Source organism: Acanthisitta chloris, unplaced genomic scaffold (assembly GCF_000695815.1).
Source record: "Acanthisitta chloris isolate BGI_N310 unplaced genomic scaffold, ASM69581v1 scaffold30314, whole genome shotgun sequence".
In the NCBI taxonomy this organism is placed as follows: Eukaryota; Metazoa; Chordata; class Aves; order Passeriformes; family Acanthisittidae; genus Acanthisitta; species Acanthisitta chloris.
In genome coordinates, this window is record NW_008670370.1 from 52,403 (window position 1) to 75,017 (window position 22,615).

Here is a 22,615-nt window from a genome sequence, read left to right on the forward strand (position 1 = left end):
CCCCTTACCTTTTCTATTTGAGACAGTACTGTCCTGAGTTTTGGGTAAGAATCCACAGAGGCTAAATCACTATCATTTTTTTGACAGTAGAAAATAGCTTCCTGGTAGCTCAGGTTTTTATCTGGTACAAACCACAGCTCTGCTCCATCAACAACAAGTGGGGCTCCATGAATTCCAATTTCATCTATGCAGAAGAAATACCACATGCATAAGAAATCAATTCTGAAAAACTAATCCTTTCTTTTTCTGAATGTATGAAGAAATGTCACTTTGACACTGGGAAAAGCCAACAATCTGCACTCTGAACTTTCTCAGAAACAAATTCTATCAGTCATAACCTTTCCTAGTATCAAACAAGTATTGGACTAATAATGTAACCAAATTAATAAAAGATATTGAATCTAAACCACTATATACACATAATGGAAGAATACACAAAAAGTCCACTTACCTGGTATATACCACTCAGGAGTCTTTGGAGTGCTACCTGTCCAGAGGAAAATAAAGCATAGTCACTTCAAGTTCACCTTCTAACAAGACCGTGGCCACCAATAATGGAAGTGATGGCTAGTACTTGTACTTCTCAGTATTTATGATCAAAAAAATAAAAGGTGGAAACCATATACAGGTTTAATAGTTAAAAGAGCTGATGTAAAATCAATGGGAGTACTGCCTATCTCTGTCTTAAACATCTGTATTATTTTTCTCTCTCAAGCAGAACACAAGCATCAAAGTAGTGCATCTACCAATATCTCACTACAACAAGACAGTTTCATCCCCTGAAACATCTTTTAATGAACAACCAAAATATAAAAGTCTACTTACTTAACTTTTCATACTGCATGAAAAAACCCACCTGAATCTGTGCAGATATGCCATGATTTTGTATTCCTCTGTTTCACTACAATGAGGAGCTAGTACAACATTTTTACCAGAAGACTAATTCACCTAAGGTTGAAGCAAGTGGTACACCCAAGATGACTGTGACCATAGTTACAAATACCACTAAGAAAGATTAAGTGAAGTCCACAAATGTTGCAACTTGGTGGCTTACATCACCTCACAAGAAACCACTTGTCACTTCATGGGACTAGAAAGACTATGGGAGCAAGGATACTGCATCCTGCTCATGACAATTTTCTCCTGTATCTTCGAATATTCTAAATGTACATCTGTTCATATGTGACATAGGTGAGACATTACATGTACTGTCCTCTTAACAGTTCAGTGAGGAAACAACAAAATACTGTTTGCAAAGTTAGTTTTTCTATTATTGGGCAATAATGACAACTCAGTTGTAATGAACTCTTTATATGAATCAATGGATGTAACTGCAGTTTACCTTTTGTTATCTGGCAGACCCATTCAAGTTTAGCTTCACAATCAAAAGGCCTGAAGTAAAATTCCAGGTCTCTGCCTTCATGGAAATAATATCTCCAAAATGACCTCCGTGAAAACTGAGAGGTCTGTATAAAATTAGAAACAGAGAACTGAGTTAGTACAGCATAGGCCTCTGAAATGTGAAATTAAACCGTATTAAAAAGGTACTTTGACAAAGTCAGTGTCCCACAATTTATTTGGAAAAAAAATGAGCAGATACAACTGTAACTCTTCGACTGTAATTCTCCAGGTTAGCCAAGGCTATAAAGCAATTAGGTAAAGAGCTGAAGGTCAGTCTACAGACAAAAGCCTTTCCCAGCAATGTTGTTTCTTAGGGCTTTTGTAGTGCACAGGATCCCATCAATGCTTACTATTAAATTAACTGTTGCAACTTGTCTCCCTGAAATGATTCTTATTTCTGCTGAAAAGAAGAAACCATCTGAACTGGCACAAAAATAATCTTTCTTATTTAAGATTATTTCTTACAATCAAGCTTCAGAACTGACTTCACTCTTGCTGATCTCACACCAGTAAGGAGAATTTTTTATCATTTAGTAAAATAACGTCTATAACTAGCAAGTAGGGGAGGTAAGTTACTACATTCACAACTTCTCAGTCTGGTGACATGAACACAAGAGAAGAGAATGAGGGAAATGGCTCTGAACAGAAGCAAAGGGATACAACTATTCTTTCCTTGGTAAATCCTAAAAGCAGAGGTGGTTCTAATTAGGTTAAAAGGGATGATATTGGAATGATCTTATAAAAAGTCAAGTGATGCTTCAGAAAAATCAGAGGCCATTTCAAAATTCACGCCATCAAGACTAAATTAAGTAACGAAGAATATAATTAGGAACTAAGCAGAGATCTGACATTTAAAATTAGAAACTGACAAAGCAGTTACAGTCTATTTCACAAGTAAGCAAGGAAATACACACAGTAAACACAAACACACGCTCTGTGCTGGCTACTGCATTCCCCTACTTCAGGTTTCAACTTTTTCTTAATTTGCAGTTCAGAAAAGCCAATTTAGATTTTCAAAGTTAGGGCTATGTTTGGGTTCTTTTTTTATACTCCTTACATCCTTAAGTGTTACGTGCAATATTCAAGACACACATAGCACAGCATTATGCAATATAGAACAGCATTGTTACTAAAATATTTAGTAGCTCATAAGGTTCAAAAGAAATCTTATGAAAGTTTATCATTAGCACAGCACTTGGTTCATAAAAAACTATTTACATAAGGGAAAATTGATAATAGGTGTAGATTGATAAAGGGAACTGTTTTACTATGCTAAGAAAACATCTCAACCTAAATTTAATATGTGTCTGGAAAAACTATTTTTTTCAAGTACTTCCAAGTAAAAACATGCATGTTGTTATTAAAAACCTTGAAACTAACCTTTAATGCAGCACAGTCTCTTGTATCATATTCATCTTCCAGATAGTCAAGTGGTATAACAGTAGTTACCTACAGGAGGGACAGGGCGAAAGAATCATCACTTTACAATTTGCTATGTCAGCCCCAAGAGAAAACCATTCAAACCTGGGGTCCCATTATGTTCATTACTATTAAATTATGTGTTAACTGTCAGTTACTGAATCAGTTTTGAGTCTCCAAATTAGCTATTCTGTGGGGAAAGAACTCTAAATTTGAGGCAAATAAAACAATTACAGGGTGGAATATATTTTTAGAGAAGTCTGACCTTTCAGGGAGATGAACTGATAAACCCTCCCCTCAGTTGTGGCATGAAGACACCTAGTTCCCTCCACCAGGTCTTAGATGTTTACTACGACATTTCTGTTAAAGTATTTTAACATAATGGAGACAGAAATCAGGTTAACCTTATTAAAGATATTTAATTGGAAATGTGCCTGGATGGCAGCTCTTAAGTGAACAATCTTCTTCTGAATTATTCATCTGTTGAAGGATCTGCCATATTTTAATTAAAATATTTATCAATTTACTTTCAATTCAGTTGAAGTTGACACAAATCAGGACATAACGTTTCCCAGCTAGAAGTTAACTTACGGGTGTATCGTCACTCCATTGCCAGGTTCCCAAAGAATCTGGACTCCTCTTATTCATTCCAATCCATACCCATCTGTCATTGCTGTAAATAAACAAGAGAAAAATCTTATGTCAAGCATATGGTTCAGCTCATTTCATAGAAAGACTGACCTATGTCATGGCATTACTTAGGATCAAGCAGCAAACCTGAAGGTTTACTGCTGCAAGTTGCAGCAGTTCAAAGAGCAAATAGGCATAAGGGCTGGGACCTCCTCTGCACAAAAGAAAACTATCTAAATCAGATAATTCATTTGTTGGCTGCATCAACCCTTCATCAGCTGTCACTTGATATAAAGGACTCTTTTCTACACTATTCTTCCAGAATCACACACAGTGTGTTTATATCGCTTGGTTCTCTATCTCTTGTCAATCTCAGGCCATCTCCTCCTCTACCATCAGCTCAAACACATTCCCCCTCAAACTACACAAAAGGTTCTACTCACATAGCACAATCACAAAAACTGAGGTTTGTCAGTGATATAAACACACCAAACATGGGCACACATTTCAATTACGCACCTTCATAGAACAGGCATAAATGAGCACCTAACCCCACTGACTTCAGTGCTTGCATAAATGAGTGACAATAGAAATTGTAGCCCAGTTAGAACTGTAATTTTTTCCTAGATTTTACTTCCTCATTTTTCATAAGCAGGGGACACTTAAAATTTCAACTACGCTCCAAAATACAAAGTTGACTGAAAAAATGGATTTACAATGTAAATACTCAAATCTCCAGTAAGAACCTTTATCATACTCTTAACTATTGTTTATGAATCTAAAGATGCTGTAACAACATTAAATGTGCTAGTTCAGTCACAAGGTTAGTTTTGTACTGCAACTTTCCAAAGTACCAATTTTGTGCTAGGTTCTGAAGTTCATGACAATTTACTCCAGGCCACTACCCTGACCAAGAAAGGCCATAGACACTTTTCTGATGACAGTGTTAAGCTGGAAGAGGGGAGAAAGACCATGAATTTTCTATGAAATCACAGACTACAAGAAAACCTACTCCACAGAGCTGTGGAAAAGGCACTCCCATCAAGGTGGTCTGACAGCAATAGGCAAAGTACTGGTAACACAGTACAGGGTTCCTATAAAACTGTTTCAGGAGTACTATTGCATAAACTCATGTTGTACCAAACACAGAGAAGGAACACAGGAACATTTGAGGAAATTAGAGTTTAGACCATTAACAATAATTAAGGATTACCCTGACAGACAGGGAAAGGATATAATTATTCTTTACAATATTTTAGGGGACTAAATCCCCAGGAAGAGGAGCCATTTGAGCAAAAAGGATATTATATCTGAAAGAACCACAACTCAGAAATAAATTCAGGCTCAAAATTGGAAAGAGACAACTGACCAGCAGAGGTCAGAATTTGGAAAAGGCCCCCCAAAAAAGTACTGCTGATGACTTGAACAAAGCAATTTAAAGTAAGACTTTGGAAAGTTCACAAAAATTATTTTATTATATGAAGGGTTGAACTCAGACCCAGGCTTACCCACATAAGCAATGTTATGAAATCATGGGGCAATGTTAAGAAAGTCTTTTACAAGACTGTGTCACTACTTTTCCACACATATCACCATAAAGACACTGAACAGCCTGAAAAGATTGATGGTACAGCACCAACAAACAGCTTGGCCCAGAGTATGTGGGTTAAATACATGAAATCCAAGAAGGCAACATAATTTTATTTGTTAGAGCTCCCTTCAGGAAGAAAAGTATTGGCCACCAACAAATCTGATTTGTTTGTTCTTAACTCCAGTAATACTTTCCTGACACTGGTAGAGGAGTGCGATCAGTCTAGTGTGATTTTATCATACTGAACAGTCTTTAGTCTTTTAATGATACAACTAAGAAGCCTTTAAAGAGCTTAAATACCCCATATCACTCCAGAGGGAAAACTGTGAGCCAAACATTCACAGCTGTCAAGCAGCAAAGTGGCTTTTGGCAATTTGCCTTTAGGATTTTATTTTTCAGTGATTGTTCTTCCAATTACAAAGCACACATTGCTTAACCTTCCCCTTCTAATTGTCACCTACAGGCTTAGTGCAGTTTAAGCAGCTGATCATCACAAAGGAATATCTGCTAAAAAAAGATTTGAGATACTCATTTCAAAAGGATTTGCAGTAATTACCTGAGGATCTAGAGGAATTTTTCAAAGTCCTTCAACTTGTATTTGGCTTTTATGTAATAAATAAATTAAGAAGTCTGCCAGGTCAAGAATTTCTCTAGCTTATCTCCTACTTTAAAAATATTGGCCTGCAAACAGAACAATGTTTTCAGCCGACTGGGCACTTATACATTAGTGTACACCTTTTGCTCCTTTTGGAATTGCTAAGACATGACCATGAGTAAATCAGTAACTTCTACACTATACTTGACAGTACTTTTAAGCTTCAGTAAAGCCATCTGATAGCCCTCTGAAATGATACTATCATCACAGGAAAGAATTCCACCAACTATTTAAGACAAATATGAATTAAGACTCTCAACTAGAACTAAGCTTGCAGCAAGGAAGACACTTGTGCTACCAGTACCTGTCTCCTCATTGCAAATCATTTAAAATTCATCCTATGGACTTGTATCAAAATGGATTTATCAGTGCCAGAGTATTCTTTGAGCTACATTCCTGGAACTGTCTCTAAAACCTTGATTATCCTGAATTTTAACCTTAAAAATGGGTGTAATTTGAGCTTTACAATGGACTCCACCCTGATTAACAATGAAAGACCTTAAATCTTCAGCAATCCCTGCAGAATACTGGTGGTTCTTCTCTCACACAGAACCAAAACTTCATAAAAGCCAAGTTAGAGGAGTGGATAAATACAGCTTAGACTGATGCGAAGGGACTATAAACCAATTATTTTTCTAGTCATGTTCTGACTGCTGAAATATAAAAAATTATTTTTTCTGTCCTTTATGGCACCTCCAACACAAGATAAGGACCTAAGTTAAGCTCTTGGGGTTTGTAGGGCAACCTAGTTCTTGACAAGAGGTTATATGGACATCAGGACCAACACCTTACTAGTGTAATTTAAGCCACCATTTAATCTTAGTGCTAGCCTGAAACTACATATGAAGCCCATCTGACCCCCTTTTCTTCCCCCTGTAATAAACAGGCTACTGCACTAGCTAAATCCCCATCCTGCTAATTACCTACTCTTGAGTGGAAGAAAAGAGAAGCTGAATAAATGCATTACTACAACTTGCATCTCAGCTTTACTGCTATTTTGACCAGTGTGTTAAGATCAGGTTTTTTCTTACAAACTCGAGTGTTCACGAGGCTTTCTAAATTCAGAACAATTACAGCAGCAGAGCTGTTCATATAAAAGGCAACTGGTTTCTTTCCAGTAAGATGCCCTCATTGAAATGTTATTTCTAACCAATCCAAGCTATTACTCTCCCTGTGTCCAGCACTGCTGCCAGCTATAAGCTGCAGAATGCTCACAAACACAGCCCTAAAGGAATGGAAGTAACTGAACTGGATCTGTTCTGCCTGTATCATGTCCCTTAAAGTGAAAAGAGATTATCTCCTATTTCCTCCAAACAGGGGGAGGTTGGCAGGCAAATTTTATTTCAATTTCCAATGGCAATAGCTTGACTTGGCTGGAGCAATTCTAGCTCTTATTTGCCTCTAAGGTGGAATCTGAGTAAAGAACAGAATGGACTAGGCAAGCTGCCCTTTTCCTGGTGAACCACACTGACTCTTGCTAACATTTAAAAACAAACAATTCTCAATGAGTCACCAGAGAACTGTGCAAGGGGTAAAAACCTGAAACCAAAAGAACTGAGGTGTGGCTCCTTCCCCAGGCTGAAATGAAAGCACTGAATGAATACTTTAGGTCAGAGTTTGCACTGAGTAAATGCAGGAAACACTAACAAACTGCATGCCAGCACACTCCAGCAGCTAATCACATCTAACATTACCTTAGGATGATTTCTCCAGTTACCTAAATTATTTGTTCTTGGTGAAATAATTCACTTGCTTTCCTATCTCCCCTCTCAAATGAGCTTAATTTTCAGACAAGCTACCCTTGACACTTGACCTCCAAAATATTTTATGTAATTACCACCTCTGAAAAAAGGTGGTAATTTAAAAGCATAACTATCTTCAACAATTCACTATGTTATCTAAGCAAACAAATATTATATAAAATACCTCAGGAAGCATCAAATGTGGAGTATTTCAGTTCAGAACATTCTGCAGTGCTAAAAAAGGGGTTAACCCAGACGAAAATACTGTGCTTCCAGTTATATTTGACAAGCGCAGTTACTGCAACACTGACTGCAAAGTCAATTTATACCAGGCTCAATATATTGCCCCTTATTTTAAGTTCTGGTAGAATAATACTGAAGTACTGGGACCTTCCTTCTTTCAGACTAAGTTCAAGTTTCCCTTCCGAAATAAGGGAAGTGCAGGAGCATTGTGAGTCAGTTCACTTTGTGGAAAGACAGAAAAAGTCCCCCCCTTTAAACTCTTAACAAAAACACAATCATTAACTATAATTAATACCTCAGTCGGTCTGCAAGCTGAAAATCTGTTCCAAGTACTTGTAGGAAAAATGAAATGTTACTTCTTTATTCATGTTTCATAGTAGATTAAGTACAATAAATCAAAATTTCTAATTGTAAAATGATACAATATCATACAATACAGTATCTACAGCTATAAATTATTTGTGCGCTATTTTTTATTTATTTTAGGGACTTTAGTCAGTTTAGCAAAGGAATCACAAGTGGCTTTCACCAAGCTAAACCAACTATATATAGAGCATACAAGTTTGTTTTTGTCTCTTATTAACATAAACACTGAGTAATTTTCATGACTTGTGCACTTCTAAAAAAAGTTCACCAGGTTTTCAAGAAGGCATCTCTTCAGTCATCAAGTTTTAAAATTTAATCACAGTGTTGTATGCTGGCAGCTTCTGAAATAATCCTGATTTAGTTTGTTGATGAAAAAAACTAGATCACAACTGGCAGCATTTGAGTTTAAGTTGGCAAAAGTTCTGAAAAACCAGGCTGTCAATCAAAAAAAACCATATTACACAAGGATCTGACATCACACCAATGCCTAATAAAGCTTTGCAGTGACAGTTCCTTTGATTAAAAATAGAGCTTAAACTCATAAATTATGTAGCATTTAATTTGTTGATACCAGAAAACTCAGCACACCCATCTAATGCCCATATAGTGTTATTGCAGCTATGCCAAATGGGATCCATGCCAACCTGTTTGCTGGACACTATTCACATTTCAAAAGATAGCAACCAGTTTAGTCACAAAGCATTTCATGAATAAAAATGAGACCTATCTGAAAAACTGAAATAACTCATCTCTAAAGAACATATCAGTAAAGAATAGTAACAGTTCTCATCTAGCTGTGCCAAAATTCAACATAAAGAAGGAAGCAGTTATTATAACAACAGACTTAAATGTATGTAATGGAAGATGCTCAAAACATATCTCTCGTTTCCTGCGCTGCCTCCAGCAATGTGAAATATCTGCCTAAGCTGTACTCCCTTGACATTTTCCAGCAAGGCAGTGACACAACCAGCAGTTCAAATGCCACATCTAGCTGTTTCCACTGCTGCTGCACCCTATCTCATAGTTGCCATTTGGGGTCAGCAGCAGCACTTGTGATCTACTGCAGAACGCAACCAAAATCAAAATTTTAGAGCATGGCTAGTTTGTTACCTGATCATTTTTCTCAGAATAGAATGAAGTGCCTTGATTTCTTCTGAGTGACTAAAGCTAGGCAGATGGCCTCCGAGTGCTTCACAGAACCTTTCTGCCTCTTCCCAGGTCCTGGTTCGCAGCACTCTTTCACTGTGGAAGAACTTCACAACAGCCAAATATTAGAGCAGAAAATGACACAAATGACAGCATATTTAAACCACTCCTACACTACTCAAATATGACCACCTGAGATTTAATAACTGGTATTTCAATACAGGGAGTGCTTGACTTTTCAACAATTATTTTTGGGTTTTTCAGTTTGTTTGACATGAGCCAAAGTCTAAAGTTTGGCTGACAAAAATTGCTTCAAACACAACTTATTCCATATGAATTTATCTAGTCTGCTTGACCAGAAATATTTCAGAAAACTCATTCCAAAACTGAAAGTCAAACTGTAAGTTTTAAGGGATGTTTTTCTTTCAAAGCCTCATGTTCACTGAAACGAGGCTCATTTGGGTGCTGCGGATGAAGAAAGTTCTTTGGCATGTCCTTTGCTACCTGTATGCACTGGAGTTGCAAGTCTGACTCATACACCTCAACTACCAGTCCACTGGATCCCCTTGGCATCAGTCCAAAGCAATTCCCATCAGCTGGATCTCTCTGCACAGACATGCTGCATTTGGTCAACAACAGTTCTGGAGAATCTGCCAAGGCCAGCTGTCATGTCCATCAGCTATGGAACAGATATGCTGCACACCAACCAAGCCCATCCCTTTGGGATTCATGCCCATACTCCTGTTATTAAAGCTGGGTTTCCCCACTTCGCTATATGAGCTGTTTACAAGAGACAGTTCATTGCAAACACCAAGTCCAGAAATCATGAATAAATGAGCCAACAAACAGCCTCAGTTTTAACTTGATCTCATTGTTAATAGGACAGGAAAAACCTGCATGTCTGAACACAAACTTGTTTAAGCCATTCCAGCTAACAGCACAGCTGCTTACTTCCACTATACATTTCAAAAACAGCAAAATACAATTGAGGTTGCACTTTTTTAATATCCATATTAAAACCAGAGAAAATCCCACCTCTCCTACCTACACTCTTAAGAGTACAGACAGGAAAAGGACACGGGAAGGTGATGCAAAGCACTTTCCTTCTCTATTCAGATGTCTCTGCATGCAAGACAGCAGCAGACTAGGATACAGGCACAGCACCCTCTGAAAGCATCAGGCTCCTGAGACAGCAGCACAGGGTGAATGCTATTGCCCTGCTCAGCTCCCCACAACAAGAGTGACACTGCATCTTTCAGGAATCAGTGGTGAATGATGCATGAGAACATCTGCAGGCAGTCGACCTGAATAAACATCAATTCCCCCTCCCAGTGTAAAACACCTTTAAAATACCCTTCAGAGCAGCTATGAGCCACAAAATGGCTAATCACACACTTGCTTCCAGACATTAATAAGCAATTAACATCTAGCAGGAATAATATTTTACCTTGTAGCAGGCAAGGCCGGATCCATTGTGCCACCCAGGTGGACAGGGATCAGTTGGCTTTGGGAGCACTTCCGGCTCCTTGGGCAGCCCAATATATTTTTTGCAGATAGAAAATGCTTTAGTGGTTTTACAGTCCTTAGTTTCCCACTTTCCAAGAGAACTTCCACTGGACATGGCCACACATCCTCCAGAAAACTCTAAGATCAAAGCCACCAAATACATATTAAAAACCATTACATGGTTTAAAAGACAAAACCAAAACCAAAAAACTCCAACAAAAAAAAACCCAAACATTTTTGTGAATTACTACTTTACTTCATGCTTGGAGTTCTGTAACGTGGTACTCCAATGCTTGCTCAATGTACAATGATAGCATTTTTATGTATTTCTTACTTTTCAAATTTACCTGGTTGCAAGGAATTCCAGTTAGTGTATGTCACGGCTTCAGCTTTTTCTCCATTCACTGTACCCCAGGAATATATTCCTGATTGGCTAATATCCTGCAAACCGGTCCAGAAGTATTTTTCTTCAACTTTGGTGTATTTTCTAATTAGACTGTTTATAAATTCTTGCTCAAATCTGAAAATTCACAGATTAATCTGAGTCAATATTTGAAAGATACCTGAAACTGAGATTACTTGAAAACCAGACATGCATATATATGTATATATATATATATAACACCATGAATTAGTTCAAGCAGCTGTTCAGGCAGTCCTGTATTCAACACAGGGAACCCTCATACTTCCAAGGAGGTTTCACACTGTAGGTTTACCATCATCACATCACGGTAAACATGGTTTGCTAGCTCTCAGTAAAAGCAATTCTGTCTCTACTTTTTCTTTATAAACCACTAGGTAGCATACCAAGAGTTTAACCTCTCATTGCATCTTCTGGATTGTACTGTTAAACCTGCTCATAAATTACAAATGTTCTTTACCTGTTCATCACTGTAAGGTTGCACTGGGATCCAAATGAAACTTCTGTTTTATTAATATTGTAACAGTAGTTTCCATGTCTTTCCCATCCCTGGTTAGAGAACAAAAACCACATTTATACAAAACAACCTAACTTAGGCATTACCTATAGGAAAAAATAAATGATTGCCAACACTGGATGGTGCCCACAAGCTGGCACAGCATATACAAGAAAGAAATGCAGTGTGTCACATACAAGGTCCAGTATCATCAACTCTCAGATGCACAGTTCTAAGAAATAATGCAGCCACAGGAATAAAGTACACCACTGTTTTAGCTCGACTGTGCAGAGTCTTCTGATCACTATGTGCATTTACAGAGAGAAACACAAGGGCAACAGCCTAGTCTGGTTCAAAACAATAGGAGTTTTCATGCTGTTCCACCAACGCCAGGATTCAAACAGAGGCATACTAAGAGGGCACTACTAGTGTTCCCTTACTTCTGAGAAAAATGTTTTATACTGAAAATGTGCAAACTTACACCATTTCTCTATTATTCAAATACTTCCCCCTATATATAAACTGATACTTCAAGGAATGTTAATGCGTCTTCTAGCCTACCAATGCCATAGGTGTCTGAACAGCACAGAAAGCTGTAACTCTACATGCTGGAGGTCTCTGCAAAGACCGAGTAAAAAATATCCTGAGGTTGTGCAGAAAAAAAAGAGTAAACAACTTTCCTGTTGCAAGCAATATGCCACACAAAACTGAACCAAATAGCTAGAAATACCATCCTAAGCTTGTTCAACATTTCAGGCCTTACTTATGGGGTAACATGTTACATTAAAAAAATCAAAACAAAACACCAAAACAACCAAAAATCCCACCCTTTATTCAAGTCACAGAACAAAAATAAGAGCCAAGTGTAGTGTAACAGAAACCTAATCTCAGTTTTCAATTTCTGCATACATTTGTGTTTCAAAGTGCTTATACTAAATTTTAAAACACACTTAAAGCAAAAATCACAGGACAAATGGTGTTATCAGTAACATATCTAATAAAAGCAACAATTTTTTAAGCAAATACAACATCTCCAGGCTCATAAGCTCATAACACTTTCATCAATAAACAGACTGATAATACATCCACAGCCTGCTTAGAAGAATCTGAAATTTGGCTCATGCTATATAAATGTCCTTTTTCAGCTAAAACATTTCAGAGATTTTACTGAATGGACAGGAAGGAAATGGAAGTAGAGGAAATAAGTGATTTTATGTAGGTTTCTGAATGAAGTGACAATAAAAGAAATACAAGCTTTCTATTACCTTTTCCAATGGACAACTTAGATCTGATTTTGTTTCATTCAAAATCTCTCCTTTTTTCTTGCAAACATATTTCAATTTTTCTTCACAGGATTTGACTCTCCACTGCCCCAGCTGTGAGGAAGCAAAAAAAAAAAGATTTAAATTCTAACAGCTTTCATCTTCCATAGTTGCAGGGGCTGAGTTTCAATAAGGGTGAAAAACAAAATGCCTCTAGCACAAATACTGGGGGTGGGATGCCCTGGGTCATGTGCATAGATGCATGTTTGGAAGGGAGAGAAAGCTGATACACAAGGATATGGGAGGATTCTGGATCATGTATGAAAAGGAAAGAAAAGGCCAGGGTGGTGCCACCTGTCTTGGATCAGGAAGGGTATGGATGCAGGAGGTGTGCTCAGGCAGGGAGCAGGCAGCTTAGAGGAACTGGGCACATGGGCTCCAGTGCCAGGCTGACAGCACAGCAGGCTTGTCCCAGTTTTCTTCTGATTCTGTGAGATAGGATACAGCCTGATTCCCACTCATCTTAGTGACCTCTTCCCCTCACCTACCCCCTTCTTCTTCTGTACTGTATAGCCCCAGTGTCTGTCCTCCCCTCTGACCAAGGTATCTCACTACCCATCCTCAGATTGGCCCAAACTGGTCCTGGAGATCACTGAAGCCAGCTTTTCCTTTCAATAGTTTGTTCCACCTTCTTCCTAGCTTTCTGCCACTGACACACAAGAATACGGTAACCCAAAATGCAGAGTGACAAGGACAACAGTCTGGCCAACAGTAGTGATAGACTCAGAGCTGTGAGTCATTTCTTCCATTCTTTTCAGTACACATGTACTGAGTTTTGGCTAAATAATTTTAAGAAATTTACTTGTAGAAAAATTATTATCTGCATTTTAAAGATTATTCCAAAAACAACAGTTATCTACTTTATCTCCCTCCTTGACTTTTACACACATCAATGTTGCCCCTATTATGATGGGAAAAAACCCAATCAAATAAAAGAAACAACAATGTATTCCTACCTTCCCTGAATATGACACACAGTTAGGAGTGCTATTAAAAGGAACTTTGGGCTCATTCTGATCCCAATATGTAAAAACCACAGCTGAGTCATCTGACCATTTGAACAAGGTTGGCACATCTCCATTCCTGAGACCCATCCATATTTCTTCTTCAGCATCTGCAATTCAAAATTAGGACAACACTGTAGTTTCAAAATAATATTCAAACTATTTGGAAGAGAATGTGACATCAGCAAAAATAATTTTTAATCACTACACTGCACAGCATAAATGCCTCTTTTTTTTTTCTTATAATGAGAAAGGGAATCTCAGACAAATAAAATGCATTCTTGTTATCTCATTTCTTATGCTATTGAATATAAGTAAGTTTCACAGAGAAAGTAACAAACAGGAAAAAAAAGCCACAAAGAAAGAAATAATGAATGCACAAGCAAAAAAAAAGGCTCAATCAAATTTAATTTTTAGAGTGCAGACAAAAACATAAGACCAAAGACTTCAGATAGTATTTATCAGTTCAGTGACTCAGCAGTCAAAATATTGACCAAACTATCTACTATTCTCTTTGAATGAGAAAATAAACACAAAGTATCAAGAACCTAGAAGTAGGTTAGCCCAGTAAATGCATAAATAAATAAACAGATTGAACCAAAACAAGAGCTGACACAGCAGACCTGGGTCTGAATAGCAACACTCAGCACTAGCCTGGATACAAGATCACCACTAAACCTACATTTAAAAGCTAGAGGCTATGACAATCGTATGCTGGAACATGGAAAGCAGTTCATAATTTATGGTGTGTTACACTCACCATTATGAAGCTTTGTAACAACCAGTTCCACATCTGCTAATGAGTGTATGCTGATGAGGTTACTCTTATTTGCTTTGCACAACTCATCTGCTGTACTCCAAGGTGCCTGGTCATTTATCAGCATGTAGCAAGAGCCATCGTAGGGAAGCCAGCCCGAATCACAGCGAGTATCCCGGTGTGTCCAAAACTCTAATAATGAAGAGAAATGGAATTAGAGGCTTTTGTTTTACATCAGCTAGTACATGAGGTTGGCTTTAAATTCATCAGCACCTTGCAAACAGCCGGAATGCAGCGATCAGAATGTGTTTGCATCACTTCAGGGTTAATGGTTTAAGAAAGGGTCACAGTGTAGTCAACAAATAGACTTGAATGAGGACTCACAATATTTTGGGGCCATGAATTAGGTAGAAGGAGAGAGGAGTTAGTGGGAGTAAAAGTATAACCAGGAATGCACTACATTAAGCTGGTCTTAGTGCAAGAGAAAGGTGCAGAAGTAATTGTAAGCAAAATTTCAAAAGCACTTAAAGGCAATCAAGTTACTTCATTGCAGGACAACAGCTTCAAAAAAAGTTGCTTGTTTTGTTCTAGCAGATTATTATTTACGTGCAGTGCCACGCATAAGACCAATCTCGAACAGATAAGAATTGTTAATCAACAACTAGTTTTCAAGGGATCATTTCAAAATCTGGACCAGTTTAGTTATATTTAAACCAATTACTATTTTTTTCTACAAAGGCACACACTTCTCCTGGGTGATCTGGAAACAACATGCCTTAGCCAGAGACACTCCATGACACCTGCCACATCCACAACACTGCTTCACCCCTCTTTTCCCCTAGTCCTAACCCCTCATCCAAGGACAATTACCTTCCAGTAAAAGTTTTTGCAGGATGCCCTACAAGCATGAGACCTGGAAACTGGGTAAGAACATAGCACACATGGAAGAACAGGTCATGGACATGGGAAGCTTTGAACATCCCTGTATAGGTAAACGGTGAAAAGTATGGAAACAGTTAGATGTCACAGCTAGACACTGTAAATGCTGAAAGACTGTGTGTGTGCATGTGTGTACAGGTAGGTGGAGAGAAGGGAACAATTGTCTTGTAAAAGCCGTTAAGGATCCAGTAGAGATTACACACTGGGCAAGCTACCAACTCTTGCACTCTAGTTGCACTTGCCTTTCTAGTGCTGGGCCTGGTTTCAAAGGATAGTAAGGTCTCTTAACTACTCCTATTTGAATTCAAGTGAGTTTGATCCAAGACCCAGGTAGGTCTCACTTTATGTCAATAAAGAGTGAAACAGGCTTGAAGCAAAGATAGAAAGACTTGAGGTGAAACTGCCAGTTCCGGCGTTCCAGCAGCACATGAAAGAAGGCACAAACCGTAGAGGAAAATGTGATGAAAAGGGCAGGACTGTGCTGCAAAATGCCTTAAGTGTGAATGAGAAAGCTGCAAAAAATGAAAACTGCTTGTGATGCATCATCTTGACACTGAAGAAACCCAGTTTGCTTCTGCTGTGCTAAAAAACCCAAAGCTGTTGTCAAGTATGTTTTGGCAGAGACGCCCAGAAAGGCTTGGGGAGAGAAACAAACACTCCATAAGTGAACATTATACTTAACACATAAAACCCAAAAATGCAAGCTGTCCTACCTGGGAGGGTTGAACCTTGCTTGAACGGCTTCTTGCAAGTATATGGAAGTTGAGTCCCACAATGGTAACTCCGCCACTGACCTGAAGCAGCATTCATCATCACACAACTAGTCCCATCCAGTGGAGTCAAACTCTCCATATCTAGACAAGAACAAATGAAAACAGGACAGCACAACATTAAGGTAGTGACTGCTTCTTTTTACTACTGCTTGTGAAGACAAGAACACACTTTGCATAGTACAGCATCTGGTATTTGAAGAACCTAACTTGCATTCAATGAAGGAACCTGTCCTACCATAGATTCTGCAGAAAGTTTTTTCTGAGAGAAAGTTTCAGAATTAAGGAATCTGCACTTCTTTTCCAATGTTTAATCATAGGATCAGGAGGAATGTTCTATTTACAATACAACAAACACTTGGCTGAGCACTTTCCCAGACTAGAAATATCTCAGGGGAGAATCATTTTTGCAGTCCTCAGTTTCCTTCAGTAGTCCCTTTCCAGCCCCACTCCAAACACAGCTCTACACTTCTCTCAACACTAACCATAACCCTTGCCTTAACAGAAACCTGAGGCAAGGCCCCAAATTAGAAAGATCACAGAGAATAACTCTTTTTTGCAATACCCACCCAGCTTCCCTCTGAGCCTCTTTCCAGTGGAACATTTTTGGCTTTCTCTGAGCCTTGATGCAAACCTGAGCTATGTCCTACACAGAGCACACCAGCTCCCCCTGCACTGGGGTTGTTTAGTCTCACATGAAAAAAGGCTCAGGGTGGATCTTGGCAGTTCATTAGAGAGTACAGCGGAGACAGGGTCAGGCTCTTTTCAGAGGTGTACAGTGAGAGGACAAGAAGTAATGGGCGCAATTTGCAGCTATTCCTGTAAGATACCAGTAAGTATTTTCACAAGGAGGGTAGACATGATTATGTCTGCCATGACTGCAGACTAAATTATGCTGCTGTAACTCAGTATAGTCCAGCCTCTAGCTCTGCATTACAGTTCTACGGTGTGATCGCAGTTCCAGAAGAAGGTGCAGCCAGTAGTACAAGCAGCAAAGTTCTTAATTTTTCCAAAAGACAAACCACATTTGGAAAATTTCACAGAAATTTCTTAGTAAAGCTTTCAAAGAAGTAACAGAAACCACTTCTCTTTTCACTGTTGCAGTACTATTCTAGAAACTAAAGGAAAAAAGATGATTCCACTTTACAAAGCTCAAATTCTGCTTGAATGACAGAACAGTATTAGCTGCAATTATTAGCTGATTATTATTTCTCCAAGATTCTCATATATACATCCATCCATGACATATTTGTGAGAATATTACAAATTCATTCGGAAAACTCCAAATAAATAAGAGTGTCGCTAATCCTTCTAGGGTCTCTGGAGTAATTTTAAAAGTTTTTTCAAAGGTTTATACTTTGTTCATCTTCACCTTGACACAAATTTAAGCAACTTTGAAGTATAAAAACGCAAGTTAAGCTCCTAAGTAATGTCAGTCCTTGCGCATACACCAATAATTGCAATGTTTGAGGGAAGTCAATGCTCTTTGCTAGTGGGAGGAGAAATTTAGCAGGTAGGAAAGCTGTGCATTCTCTACTAAAATGGGCTTCAAAGATACTAAACTAAAAAGTTTTACTTTTTAGAGTTATTAACCTAATCAGCCATAAATATTGAATGAGTACAGAAAGATTCACTGGCTAGGAGGAAAAGATGTTTCCAAAAATGGAATGAATAGGGGGGAAAAAAAAAGCAAAGTAAAATGCTAATTACTATTGTGAATATTGTCAATACCACCAGAAACATCATTACCTGGATGCCAGTTGAGAAAATTCAAAGGTTTGTGATCTGACCACTGCCAACCTCCAGAAACGTCCAGTTGATTTAACCCAATCCAAAAGATCTCAGCAATGTCATCCTTGGCTAGAGATATTTTATTTTTAAAGAAAACCATTAGTATGAAAGGCTCATGCTTTACTGGTCTCCTTTAAATTGAAAATGTGATCTGAAAGGGTATGTATTTCAGGAAACAAATATTGCTACAATAATCAGACATGCAAACTTCTTGAAACAAGGAGGAATTCACCCACACAAGCCTTCCCTCCCAATGCCTTCAGATGTTTGTCCTTCGGTTTTATATTCCCAAGGGCACACGGATAATTGCTCCAGGCCAAGCCTGAACATCAGTGAGGACAATTTCATAACAACAAGTCGGTTACATGCTGCTAAAACACCAAATGCCACTCTGGCCTGTATTTGAGATTTTGGAGACATTCCTCATTACAAATATGAACAACAGATAACCAGTACAATGAAATCATACAGATAAATGCAAAAAACACTCTAAAGTGAGACTATCACCTTATTTTTGCTACACAAACAAAATCCACACCATTTTAAGTACAATCAACTTTTAACTCAGAATTTTAGGGCAGAAACTAAAATGCTGCCTCCACTTCATGTTAATTTATCAAGATTCCCCAATATTTGTATGTGAATAATTGCATCTACCTTGTATGTAACTTAATTCAGATGCATCTTGGATGCTAAGCAGATCTCCCCCTTGCCTTTGACAGGAAATATAAGCTTCCTTCCAAGAAAGAGCAGACTGTGTATTAAACTGGTAGCAATTTCCAGACTCTGGATCGTGTTCCCAGATATCACGACAACCATCCTCTGTTTAAAGGAAGCAGAAGGTACTTGTAACTACAACTATACAGAAACATTGTGAACTTTTCAAAAGAAAAGCTGTAATACTGAAAATCTATTGATTTTTATATTGGTCATCACAAATACTGCAGAGTAAGTGTGTGCTGATTGTCCTGTCAATGCTGACAATAGAAATGCTTTTCCCCATCTTAACAGCAACCTGCTACACCAAGGTTGAGTTGTATATACATGAAGTGACAAAATGCTTTCAGGATATCTATGTAGAAAGCCAACATGCCTGGTTGTAAGCAGATTCCCCATTTTCCATCGCGAGCATAATCTTCAGACGTGGCGCACCATTTCCCACCCACATGCGTTTCATCCTGAATGCAGTCATGGTGCCATGTCTTATTATACAGAAAGGGGAACTCACAGGGTTTTCCATATGAGTTTCCATCTTTGGTATAAACCTCTGCAGAAAAAAAAAGAAAAAGAAGTAAATGCAAGTCGCCTAGGGATGAAAACGACATCAAATCAATGTTACTGCTTGTACAGGCACAGTTAACCTAAAAGCATGCAAATTGCACTTGCGGTCTTAAAACACTGTGTCTTGTTGTTGCACATAATATACAGCAATGCCAGAACTGAAACCAATGTTCTTCTGCACTTTTTCTTCTGAGAAAGAACAGAAACTAGTTTTCCCCATCCTCGTAAGTTACGGATAAATTCATTGTCTTATTGAAATCCAGGCAGTTTGCACACAGTATTATAGAACAAGGCTCTAGGAATCAACACATACAGAAGGAGGAAAACATTTCAGACTGGAGTCTACCAGGCTCTTCATACTGGCCACTTTGAACAATTCAAAGAAAATTCTGTTACAGTAAAGCATGTTTTCACCACTGCTTCCAGCAGACATGAGATTTCCAATGAGACTGGCTTCCATGGCAAAACATGACCATAGCAAAGCGAAGGCTCCTGACAGTCCACCAGGCTGAGCTAGCAGGATGGTCTGAATTTCACTGTACAGTCTACCAGCAAAGAAAATACCCTCAAACTCGGCTAACAGCAAAATTCCCATCACAGTGAGGAGGACAGTGACAGTTCTGATAGAAGGTGGTTGATATTTCATAATGAAATAGGTTTGAAATGGGGGGGAGAGATTTAACCCTCCTAAGAAAGTCACTCAATAACACAGCTTCTGCAGTTGTGCATAGTTATTTTTTATTAAAAACAATTAAAGTTTCATATTTAAATATCAGAGTCTCTCTATAGGAAAACATTCTATTGCTTTACTGCCTTTTCACGTGATTAATTTTAAGAACTTTTTGGCACAGACATACTCAAATATCCCTCAACAAATAAGAAATCTCCAAATCTCCGTGCAAACTTACCATGATAAGAATACTGACATATATCACTGGAGGAATTGCTGCTTCTCCACTGGTCTGTGGCATTTATGCTTGCAGTTACATAGGTATTCTTGATAGTTAGTTTGTACTGAGATGCTCCAACAACAGAACCATCAGCACATCGCCACCACAGCATTAATTCCGAGTTACAATCAACCATTTTTAGGCGAGATGGCAATTTGGTGAATATATCAAGTCCCAGGCACTGCTTGGACCCCAAGTGAAAGAGGCGATTCCGGGACACCCATTTCCATAAAGCTTCCCTTGTCTCTCTGCAGTCATCTATCACTATCCGTGAGTTTTTCACTTGTATGCATTTGTTCTGTTCATCATGGCGAATGGTAAAAGCATCACTGCCTGTATAAGAAGAAACAAATATCTACATATGGCTATGATTCAGTATCATTTTCACAAGAAGTTCAGTTTTAAAGGGTAATCACATTCTGAGAGATGCTACCAGGAAAGTACAGCAACTGCTGTTTGTACATTAAACTACCATGTAGTACACATTCAGTACATTTTCCTACTCTTTACGGAGTGTTCTTTACTTCTGGGGGAAAAGAGCTCTTTCAAAGTCTTTATAAAATGAGGAGAGACAAAATCTAATTGGACTTCTAAGTCCAATTCTAATGATGAGAATTCTTCCTTTATATTTAACATATACTGACTGAATCAAGCTTACTGGGTAAAGAATCTTGCTCCATGCCTATCTGCGAATGCAGTTCCACACAGCAGATACTATAAGGACAATTAAGAGCCATCTTCACTTAGTAAGCACCCTTTTTCTTTACCTGTGTATCATATGTGATACACAGCATGACAGGTTTACATGTGAAACAGTTTGTGGGCGCAACTGCAGTATTGCTAAAAGAACTGCCACTGCCTTGGGGAGAGTTTTACAACGAATGTACATGAGATGACAGAGATGAGAATCTACATGAAAGATGGCACAGAAGGATCAGGGGTATAATTTTTAAAATTACACAGGCACCCTAGTTTCATTGTCACTTGTGAGGTAGTCAGTCACTGAAAAGAAAGAAAAAAAAAGAGTTGACAAAGCAGAGTGTACAATTTTAAAAATATACAGATCACCTTACTGATGCCAGCTGACACCTCTGCCAGTATGAGAACACTTCTGATGAGTGGCAGTAAGTTTAAGCTAACCATGAAAAAAATGCCCTAAAACTATATGTACGCCACAAAACGATGGCTCCACAGTACAAATCTTTTGACTAGCCAGGCTGAAATGGTCCTTGGCTGTCCCAGACCCACAAGGCTCTTACTCTGCTGCTTAAATACAGCTTAAATGCTGAGTAGTGTTTTGTATTTAATAGTAATGCACCGTCAATCACATTCCTACTGTGGTTTTTTTTATTATGACTTAATACTAGGTTTGGCTGAACAGCAAGGAAAATATTCAGTGATGTTATGCAGTGAATTTTACCACTACTTCCCAGTATACTTGTGAATTTTCCACTGTGTAAGTGCCAAGTGGTATTTAAATAGTACTAGGCTGGGTACACTGCAAAGAGGAATCTCTAAGTCAGCCACCTACTGGAGTGACTTTTTCCAAATAGCACCCTTCGAATGTCTCCTTCCTCCTATTAACTAAGAAAGATGTCTTAACAGCCAAACCTGCTTTTGTGATATCTTTTTATGCTGTGCTTTTTCAGCACTATATCTGCTTTTTGCTTTTTATTCTCCTCTCCTGACTTTCTTCTTCTTTTTCTTTTAATTTCATTTCTTGTAACACGTGTTTGGCCTCTTCTCAGATTCTCTTTCACTTCTCCCACACAACCCTCATACATCAAGTAGAAAACCACTTCGCAAAATTTCCCTGGGAAAACTGCTGATGTTGTCTCACCAAATCTCTCTGTACAGCAATTTAGTAATAACCAATCCAGCTCAAGACTCTGGCCATGAAGTTTTACCTGACATCTTTAGCTACAAAATCAAAGCTGTTATTTACTCGTACGATATAAAAACACGAGAGGCGCAACTACTTAGTGAAGAGCTCAACTTGTTTCCCAGCAGCTCTCGTCAAGCTTGCGGCTCTGGCTTACAAGAAATTGCTCAACGCTAAACTTCACCCCCTGCTTTGGGCCGGGGAGGGGAAGCCTCCTTCCCCGCTCGCCGGGCGCGGGACGTTTCCCTTGCCGAGGTGTCAGGCCGAAGGGCGGCGCGGGCGGCCCCGAGCGCACCGGGAACG

At 38.5% G+C, this 22,615-nt stretch overlaps 1 protein-coding gene across 1 annotated transcript in view; it reads right to left on the reverse strand.

Moving 5' to 3' along the window:
* The window catches only part of LY75 (lymphocyte antigen 75), a 40,707-nt gene extending 19,597 nt beyond the window's left edge, over nt 1–21,110 (reverse strand). Inside the window, exons 1-18 of the mRNA XM_009073660.1 lie at nt 21,089–21,110; nt 20,389–20,763; nt 19,293–19,466; nt 18,857–19,021; nt 18,158–18,268; nt 16,352–16,492; nt 14,703–14,891; nt 13,895–14,052; nt 12,882–12,992; nt 11,581–11,669; nt 11,047–11,219; nt 10,641–10,837; nt 9,158–9,300; nt 3,412–3,493; nt 2,782–2,850; nt 1,343–1,466; nt 452–487; nt 9–184 (exon numbers count right to left, since the gene is read on the reverse strand). Of these exons, the coding sequence (XP_009071908.1) occupies nt 9–184; nt 452–487; nt 1,343–1,466; nt 2,782–2,850; nt 3,412–3,493; nt 9,158–9,300; nt 10,641–10,837; nt 11,047–11,219; nt 11,581–11,669; nt 12,882–12,992; nt 13,895–14,052; nt 14,703–14,891; nt 16,352–16,492; nt 18,158–18,268; nt 18,857–19,021; nt 19,293–19,466; nt 20,389–20,763; nt 21,089–21,110 (2,535 nt within the window). The remainder of the gene's footprint in view (nt 1–8; nt 185–451; nt 488–1,342; nt 1,467–2,781; nt 2,851–3,411; nt 3,494–9,157; nt 9,301–10,640; nt 10,838–11,046; nt 11,220–11,580; nt 11,670–12,881; nt 12,993–13,894; nt 14,053–14,702; nt 14,892–16,351; nt 16,493–18,157; nt 18,269–18,856; nt 19,022–19,292; nt 19,467–20,388; nt 20,764–21,088) is intronic.
* Nucleotides 21,111–22,615: the final 1,505 nt, after the last annotated feature.